Here is a 9,936-nt window from a genome sequence, read left to right as displayed (position 1 = left end):
TTTTTTTTTGTTCTCCCCTCCTTTTTTGCAAGTAAAAAAAATCAGACACTGGCTAAAAGACTTGGGCAATATTAGTTGAAGTGTAGCACTGAGGTTGGTTTATGTTGCACACAATGTCTTTTCTCTTGTGGCTGATAGTAGCACACAAATCATGCGATCTTCTCTTTAGGCAGAACTCAAACCACTTTAAATGGTTGACTAATTTGCTTTTAAGCAAAATTTACCCGTTCCATTGCGGGCAACGCCGTTTCTGTCTTTTTCTCCATTCGTTCGTTGGCCATCTTGATTGGGATGACTTAACTTCAGTTCCTCCTTAATGCAAAATAGTATCAGCATAGTAAACCCTTTTTTGCAAGAGTATAAATATTGTTCCCTTATCTTTTTGGCTGATGCAGTAACTGGATAAAGAAGGGTATGTTGTACCTTCTCTGGTACTTCACTCTGTTGTGGTTGTGAGGGACAAGAGGTCTGTGTTGTGGAGAAAACATGCAAAGTGTACAATGCAGAAGTAAATTCTTATAATAAAAAGTTGAAAACGCTGCACAATGTACTTTAATTAAAATGTGGTTGATGACTTTAATTTTTACTTGTAGTTTGCCCAAAGTAGTCAAAAGAAGAGTAAATGCACTAAAAAATCTTCAGGTTAAGTGTGCACAAATTGAAGCAAAATTCTATGAAGAGGTCCATGCATTGGAGAGGAAATATGCTGACTTATATCAGCCACTCTTTGACAAGGTAACATATTTTTCTATGTATGGCTGTTTTTTCGGTCTTTTTTTTTTTCTTTTTTTCTCTCCACTAATTACATCTTTACATCTTAACTCTTTTTAATGTTTTGAAATTTTTAGAGAAGCCAGATCATAAATGCTACGTATGAGCCTACTGAGGAGGAGTGCGAGTGGAAGATAGACGAAGAGGAGGAAATTTCAGTGAGTAGCCTTAGTAATAGTAGTAGTTTCCTACATAGAATGGATTTTTTTTTCTTTTTTTGTTTAATGAGGCAATATCTAGTTACTTCCATGAAGCAGGACACAGGTGGGGAAAAAGGCTAGAAGAAAATGCTAATCCTTTTTGTCATTCTTCACCAGAACAATTTTCCCTGTTAAAGATCTCCCCTCCTACAATTTGTTCTAGATTTAGTTTTTCTTTTTAATTGTCTAGTCATGGTTTTGAAAACCTGATGAAGCTCCACTTCGAGATTTGTTTTTTATGTATTTTGTGTGGAATTTTTTTTAGTTTGAATTTTCTAATGGTACACTTTCTTTAAGGAGGAAATGAAAGAGAAGGCCAAAGTTGAAGAGGAGAAGAAAGATGAAGAGAAAGAAGACCCCAAAGGAATCCCAGAATTCTGGCTAACTGTATTTAAGAATGTTGATCTTCTGAGTGATATGGTCCAGGTATGTATTTAACACCCATGGCAACTGAATATTTATTTCTTGCTTTTGTCTGCATTTTTCTGATCCTTTTCCTTTTCTTGTGTGTTTTTTAAGGAACATGATGAGCCTATCTTAAAACATTTAAAGGACATTAAAGTAAAATTTTCAGACATCGGTCAGCCAATGGTAAGCGTTTACGAAGTAAAACTAGTATAATCTTACTGAATTTTTGGGCCAGATTTGGTAGAGCTTGTGGTCAGGCAAAACCTGGAATGAATTCATTCTATGTAGACTTCTAGGAAATAAACTCTCAATTTTCTGAAATTTCTGTTGGGTTTTTTCCCTCCCCAGAGTTTTACCTTAGAATTCCACTTTGAGCCTAATGAGTTCTTTACAAATGAAGTTTTGACGAAGACATATAAAATGAGGTCAGAGCCTGATGAAACTGATCCGTTCTCATTTGATGGACCTGAAATCATGGGCTGTACAGGGTAAGTTCTATTTGTAAGCATATTTTGGAAGCTGTGACCTTTACAACATAGCACACCGATGGTTTTGTGATTTTGCAAGTAACAACGTCCTAGCTTTTGTGTACACTTTAATGGGGTGAGTGATATACAGCTTTTGTTGTCGTCCCATACTTAACTATGGTGCATGTACATTGAAGGGACTGTCTGCAATAAACATTGTATGTTTGTACCTTTCCCATATGTCCTGATGTGTGTACCTGTGGCAACATGAGGGCAGTGCTAGCCTTTGTAAATCAGATAAACAGATCATGAATATCTATAGATGTTGGGACTGGTGTTAATCTGCATTATTGCAATCTTGTCTAGATTCTAGTATTAACAGTTGAATGTTGGGTTTAAGTACCTTACACTGCCCCTTAACAGATTTTTTTTTTCCCCCTCAGTGTAGTAAAATGTTGGGCGGTTACTGACCTCCATAACAACTTTTATACTAATCTCTTGCTAAATATATTTTCATGTCAACAGACATCTATTTATAATTTGCAGCAACATCCAGATTTAAGTGATTTCATATACTAATGTGAATGCTTAACTTCTATCCCACATAAAAAATAAAGCTGTGTTTTTCTGGGGCTTGAAAATGGGGTGCCAAAGGACTGTGACTAAAAATGTAAAACTGGTGTAATCCCATCCTAGAATCTAATTCGAATTTTAATGACAATGGGCTTATTTCAAATTAGACTTTGCGCTCTAGCTGTTGCCTTGTGCCATTTTGTAGAAGTGGTATGACTGGATATTGCCTGCTGTAAGGGTGACTTTCTTCCCGTTGGTCAGCATTGTAGGACATTCTTTCTACTGACCACCACACCAAAGTACTGTGAGCTGTAGATTTACTAATTATAGCAGGGGGTCCCCTGAACACCTGAACATTTATTTCAAAGGGTTCCCCCTTGTTAAAAAGGTTCAGAGGCCGGTTTACTTTATACATCTTGGCAAATCTCCACAGAGAAGGCGAGCCTGTTTACACTCTCAATGACTGCATGCACTTGTCAGAATGCCAGCATTGGTCGCAATGACTAATCTGAAAGCCATTCAGCATATCTTTAATGCAGATGACTGGTTTGTGTTTTGCCTTCATGTATTGGTGATTCTAGTATTGCAATTTGTGACAAAAATTAACTTTAAGGATGGACCCCCTAAAGCTTTAAAGTTGAATTTTGACTTTGTTGTACGTTTCAGTTTATCCTCAATATTAGTTAGGACCAGTAATAAACTATAAACTTTGCTTTTGCCTTCCAAGATCCTGAAGTTCTGCTGTGCATGAATTTTTACACATCAAACTTTTTCTTATGTGTACTGTAATTGTACTGAATGAACTGTTGCTTACAGATGCCAAATTGACTGGAAGAAAGGCAAAAATGTTACTTTAAAAACCATCAAGAAGAAACAAAAACATAAGGGCCGTGGTACAGTAAGAACTGTTACTAAAACTGTTCCCAATGACTCGTTCTTCAACTTCTTCTGCCCTCCTGAAGGTAAGTTATCTTGGCCAGTGTATACCATTACCATGTTTGTTTCTAGGGAACTGGGTGTTGCTTTTGAAAAGGACTCTAAAATGTCACTCTTGACTGGCCAAGCAAATGATTTAAACAGCAGTTGATTTTTTTTGGATAGTGACCTTTTGGTAAAATATTAAACCGTTGGCATAAAATCCATCAGTTTAGTGAAAACAAATTAGCAGGCTTTTCATACCAATAAGGTATACAAATACTTTGTAATAAGATAGCTGAACGATCCCAGAAATGTCACAGGTACTGCTTTTTTTTTTTTTTCTGTAAGGCTGGGTCTACTTGGGCAGTTTTAAATATGTAAATGATGTAAACAATTTTACTGGGTTTATATATAATACCCATTCAGGGTTTTGTTTGAAGAAAATATTTAGAAGTTTTTATAATTGCTCATTCATACAATGTAAATGTTGGTTCGCCAGAGTTCTGATTTAGAAGTTCAGTGTGTGAATTGTCCAGGCTATCCCAGTTCCTTCCCCAAACAATTGTATTTCTCTGCTAGGATGTATGACCATAGCACTGCTTATTACTATAACTGGTTTTGTACATTGTTGTTGAAGTGCTTATCTGTTCCATCATGTTCGGATTTGTCCTATAGTAGGTAGTTGCATGTTACCCTTTGTTTTTCCTTAATGTTGTTGACCTTTATAGAATTTAAAATGTCATGATGTTGACCCAGTTTTTTTTTTTTCCCCCTAGTACCAGAAAATGGAGAATTGGTAAGTTTATATAGTAATGTTTATATTATCAATAAGTAATTGGTTTAAGGACTCTGTGATGAAATTCTTTATGTTGTTGGTGTAAAAGAAATGCTAAAGAATCCCTAATGCCTTTGTAGACTATAAACCATAAATGAATTGCTGGATTTTAATACTTACCTATTTAAACTGTTTTCTTGAGTAACTTCTTTTGGGGCAGCCTTAAGAAGGTCTTGATTACTCCAAATGCGTGTGTGTTTTGGTGGTCGACCTAACACTTAACATTGGTACAGCCATTTCTAGAAGAAAATAAAAGGCCACCCTACATGTTTGACAGCATTTTTATTTCAACTTATTGTGTAGTTCTTGTATTAAGCAGACAGAATTCCCCTAGAAACTATCATTTTGTTTCAAGTGACAGTCGAATGAGACAAAATGTGTTGTCAGGAAATTGCTGTTCAGTTCTATGGAGGTGATGGAGGGGAGATGGTGCCTTGCATCTTCATTGGAAATGACAGTGGTTGTCATTCATTTAGCGCTTCCCCAAGGCAGATTTCTAAATGACAGGTGACCGCTGTACACATGCTAGACACCCAAAATATCACAAGAATTTGTCTTCGGTGGCTTACCTAGAGGTCTCACTTTTGCTTTTCCACCATGTTGCTGGAAACATTGCTTAGACAAATAAATAATACTTTGGAGGCTGTTTCGCAAAACTAGTTGTCAGTTACTGGTTCTACTTAAAACATTTAACACATGCTCCGATTAGTGTATCAGTCTAAAAATTTGTGACTAAAAATATGCCATTATTGCCAAAGGGTTTGTTTATTATTTTAAAGGGTTTGTTTATAGGTGTGGTTCATCAGCTGGGACACGGGATCCTGAAAGTCTTCTGGATGTGTTGATCATATTCAATAATGAATGTCTGCTGTGCTTTGACATGTATTTCTGTTTGTTTGGAGATGTGAAGTAAAACTGTTATGCTCCTGATTTCCTAAAATAGGCAGAATTTGAATTTTTAAAACTGTTGTAGCTGTTGGTTTGCAGATTTTTCAGTTAAAGATACAAATATTTTAGATCTGTTTGTGACTGTTCCAAACTTATTGTAAATTCTGTTTCCTCTTCACCCAACTAGGATGATGATGCTGAAGCTATTCTTACTGCAGATTTTGAAATCGGACACTTCCTACGTGAGCGAATAATTCCTCGATCCGTGCTTTACTTTACTGGTGAAGCTATAGAAGATGACGATGATGATGTAAATGTCTTAACTTTTTTTATTTTCAAAAAATTACCTTTAAGCCTAAATAACTCAAAGACTGCATGCTGATATTTTAGAAATGCAATAGTTGATGACTGCTTGTTGGCCTAACAAATGCAAATATCAAAATTGGACATTAAGCATCTTTTAGCAGGGCATATGCTGTATAAGTACCAAGTGTATACACAACTAGACAAGTTATCTCTTCAGTGGGATGCTTATCTTCAAAGTTAATGTCAGTTGGCAAACCACTGGAACTGACAGATTAAGTAATCTTGCTTTACAAACTGGTAATTTAACATTTGGAGACTGATTTTTTTGTCAATTACAAATGACTTAAAAGGGGACAATTACAACCAAACCGTATTGAACTTTTTTCTGTTCTTTTTTTAGTATGATGAGGAGGGTGAAGAAGCAGATGATGAGGTAATTATAGCGCTGCAAAAATGTCTATTATAACTTGTGCTTAAATGTCAAACTTTGTGTAAGGATAGGAGATATTTTCCACTCAATGATGTATCCTGTAAGGAAATTGGCAAACCTTAATTACTCCTCTTATCTGCTTTAGTCGCTCAAGAAGTTTACTGAAACCATGTAAACGGGGTCTGCCCAACTTGGTTACAAGTGTAATTGGAGAGGAATTCTATCCTCATTATTGTATGTTTAAACTATCTGAAAGGACCAACTTTCTTCAGTAAACACAATATAGCTATTTATTCTTTTATTTTGTCACAATATATTTCACTTTTATTTTATCATTATTTTATCACAATTTTTGCAGATTTAAAAAAAAAAAAAAAAAAATTACAACTGCTTCAGCAGAAACCTATGTTTTTGGGGTTGTTGTGGACCTGGGTCATGTAGACCAGTAGTCGCCAACCTTTTTGAACCTACAGTCCACTAAATTTAGTATAAAGGTTTATCCTGTGATCAAACATTTACAGCTTGTTTTCCCTTAAGGTTGCATATAATCTGTCAAAGTTTGTTCTAATTTAGACTGTTGGTGACCCTTCAATTTATTTCAATTTATAGGAAGGGGAGGAAGAAGCTGATGAGGAAAATGATCCAGACTATGAACCGAAGGTAAGAAGTGGTTACCTAGCTTCCCCAAAACAATGATTTCAACATACAGAATAGTAGCTCTCATAAACGACAGTAGTTGGCATTTCATGCATGCTGTCTTTTTGGAACATGGTTGAGTACCCCTACTTGTGTAGTGAAAGTTCAACAAACCTACCCTTCTAAAGCATGCAATGTGTTCAGTCTAACAAATGGAGACATGCAGTTTTGGTTAACTACATTCTATTTCTGTATGTGTACCTTTGAAATTTTTCCCCACTAGGTTTAAATGGTGTCCAGAATTCATGTTCTGGGTATGTAATTTTTGCCTTTGAGTTATTTTAATACACTAATGGTCTTTGTGTTATGAATCACTGAGCACTAACCTTTTCTTATGGAATGCACATTTCTGTATGTTGAAGTTGAACTTTCCTCTTTAGTATCCTGTTCAGGTTCACAGATTTTTAGTAGATAGATAAACTTGTTTTTATTTGCACTTGGAGGTTAAAGAGTTAGTTTGCTTTAGAGCTTTGGTTCTTTAGGCTGAGTCTATACAGACTTTTTTCCCTGTTTTTAACTTGAGGCTTTAAAAGCTCAGTTTTGAAAAACTGCCCCCATTGAATTCGATGAATGTGTTTTTACCAACATTGACCCAGCATTTTAATTTTTAAACGTTGCAAGGAGCATTATCTAGAATGCTCAAGGAAACGTGAGTAGCCTGGTGTAGATTAGCCCATTGGAATGCATGGGAATCTTAAACATGGGCTTTTAAAGCCTTCGGTTAAATGCTGGGGAAAATGTCTGTGTAGACCCAGCCTTAAAGCAGCATGGTGAGGTGCTACAATGTCATTTTCCTAACAATTAAATTGTCTTAAATTGAGATGCTCTGAGCAGATATCTGAAATACTTAATTTGGCTAGTCTTGATTAGGATTACCTATTGGTCCAATTGCCATTTTAAGAGGTGGAACCCTTTACCGTGCTGAGCAGTCTAAGGACACTTGACAAGCCATCAGTCAAACTTAAAGACTTATTATTCACATTCATGGTGGTCTGGCACAAAATAGGTGACTGGTGCTTTATTATAAGTATAAAGATTTGAAATTCCTTTTTTTTTTCTTTTCTTACAGAAAGATCAAAACCCAGCTGAGTGCAAACAGCAGTGAAGCAGTGTGTATGTGGCCTTGAGGATTACCTGCACTGTAATAAATTAAACTATTAGTTACTTACAGCCTTATGTTTTGTGTCTTCTTGGTAGAATAAAGTAAACAATTTTTTGTTATAAAACAATAAAATTTAAACATTTAAAAAACATGTTCAAATGGTAAGATCATTGGACTTAGTATTTTAAGTGTAATCTCCTGCCAGATATTTAATAGGATGCAGAGATCCCCTTAAAGCATGTTCTTCACTGCTTCATAGTCTTGGTCATTGTGAAGTCTTTTGCCATGTATATCTTAGCAGTTATGAGTCTTCACAGCTGCAATCAGATAACCAGCCTTCCGTTTAGATAAACCTCCTACGGAACCAAAGTATTTTTCAGCCCAGTAGTTTAAACAGGTGTCAGTCGCTTGCAATAGCTGTGCCTTCATGACTTTGTTCTAGAAAAACAGTTATTACCTTTGAAATGGTACATTCAAGAACTTACCCTCGCAATATATTTCCAATCAGACCATGTCCATTGATCATGTCTGCTTGTTTATGCTATGGGTTTTTGTATTCTGTGACTGTGATCTACAAAGTGATGGTCAACATAACAAAGTTATTGTTTACCACTGGGGTGTTAATAAACCTAGTATTTTCAGAAACTGGTGTCCTTTATTTTATTAAACAGTAGCTCTAATATTTGTGTTATGAGTGATTTTAAAGCAGCAGTGCCCACCCTTTTTTTTGGCTTGTGAGCTACTTTTAAAATGACCAAGTCAAAATGATCTGCCAACAATAAAAATGCTAAATATATATATATATATATATATATATATATATATATATATATATATTACTAAAAGGCATCCCTATCGGTAAAGGCACGACTCAGCAATTCATTCCCGTTACCTTTGCGATTGATGTTTTGGGCACCCCCTGTCCTAAAGCATCTAGCAAGCAACAGGTGCACATGCAGTGTGGCTTCTACATGTTTGGAAATTGTTGCAACAAAAACCTGCTTTAAGTGTGCTAGGAAACAATTTATTCCTTTTTTAGGCCTGGTCCCATTTGTAGGCCATGCCTTATTCACTATACTTTCCCAGACCATAATGAATTGTCAAAAATTCCTTAGATTTAGAAAAAGGAATTTCTTTGACTTGACTCTTGGTATCATAGGTGAGTTATATTACTGCTTTCTACAGGTAAGTTTCACAAGAGAATAACCACTTTTCTGTAACAGTGCAATAAACCAGGATACTTAAGAATCTTCCTAATATCTCCAGTATTACATACTGTTGCCCTGTTCTTGCCAGCATACCACTGGATAAAGTAATGGCGATTGAACAATATCCAATAACAGCCAAAAAGTTGGGGTGTTGAACACTTTTTTTCTGCCAGCCAAGGAATCTTTCTGCTGCTGTCAAACCACCTAGAACACACAGACCTTTGACTTCCCCAGTTGCGGTATGCATTGACACTTGGTCACCTTTGGCTTGTGAAGGCGGTGTGTGCCTATTGAATTGGTACAACTTGATTATTGCTTTTCCTAATGTCAGTCTCTGGTCAAGCCTCTTACAAAGTATGTCCCACGTGGCTTTTCCAGTTAAATATCCTACCTCTTTGAAATTCCAATATGGACCATGCCTTCCTTCAATTTCATAAAGATATGTACAAAATCCACAAACAAAAATTAAAAAATCTATGTATTCAATCAGTACAGTAAAGGGTTAAATGGATATAACTGGGTACATGTCAAGTAGGGATGAAGATAGGGCCCCTGTGTGTTTTAAATATACAACTTCCTAAAGCATGTCAAAATTGCTAAATGTTAAGTGTATTAGGCAGTAGTACATCTGTAACGGTGAGCTCCTAGAGTTGCTCAGGACGTGCATCCAGATTTATAACCTGCAAATATTTTTGCTTATGCACATACATATATTCTATAAAATGTAGATATACAGTTGTGTTCAGGATATTAGCAGTGTGTTGAAAAAAAGCACACACGAATGTATTGGGAGCACTGCACATTCTATTTAAAATATGAGAAAAAAGTATTACATTTGGTTTATTCCTTCACAGAAAGTGAGAAAGGGGATATTATGCTGTTCAAATAATAGCAGAGTCTGCATTTCTTTCTCTCACTAAAAAAAAAGTTTCAATATTTTTCTTTCCTTTTTATCACTGAACTAATATTGAGTTGTATAACCACTGTTTCTGAGAAACGTCTGCACATCTGTGTTGCATGCAGTCAAGCAACTTCTGGCAGCTGTGAACAGGTATTTCAGCCCAGGATGACTGGACTACCTTTCACAATTCTGCTTTTCTTGGTTTTTACCCCCACAGGTTTCTATTGGATTAA

At 35.9% G+C, this 9,936-nt stretch overlaps 1 protein-coding gene across 1 annotated transcript in view; it reads left to right on the top strand.

Moving 5' to 3' along the window:
- Positions 1-8,239, top strand: part of NAP1L1 (nucleosome assembly protein 1 like 1) — a gene marked incomplete in the record, with an annotated part of 15,290 nt that extends 7,051 nt beyond the window's left edge. Inside the window, 11 exon segments of the mRNA XM_072401388.1 lie at positions 594-735; positions 849-929; positions 1,269-1,397; positions 1,491-1,562; positions 1,728-1,867; positions 3,236-3,381; positions 4,114-4,133; positions 5,248-5,370; positions 5,767-5,799; positions 6,406-6,456; positions 7,562-8,239. Coding sequence (XP_072257489.1) covers positions 594-735; positions 849-929; positions 1,269-1,397; positions 1,491-1,562; positions 1,728-1,867; positions 3,236-3,381; positions 4,114-4,133; positions 5,248-5,370; positions 5,767-5,799; positions 6,406-6,456; positions 7,562-7,597 — 973 coding nt within the window.
- Positions 8,240-9,936: the final 1,697 nt, after the last annotated feature.

The sequence above is a fragment of the Pyxicephalus adspersus genome, chromosome 2 (assembly GCF_032062135.1).
Source record: "Pyxicephalus adspersus chromosome 2, UCB_Pads_2.0, whole genome shotgun sequence".
In the NCBI taxonomy this organism is placed as follows: domain Eukaryota; kingdom Metazoa; phylum Chordata; class Amphibia; order Anura; family Pyxicephalidae; genus Pyxicephalus; species Pyxicephalus adspersus.
Note: the sequence above shows the minus strand (reverse complement) of the source record. Positions and strands in the feature narration are given on the sequence as shown.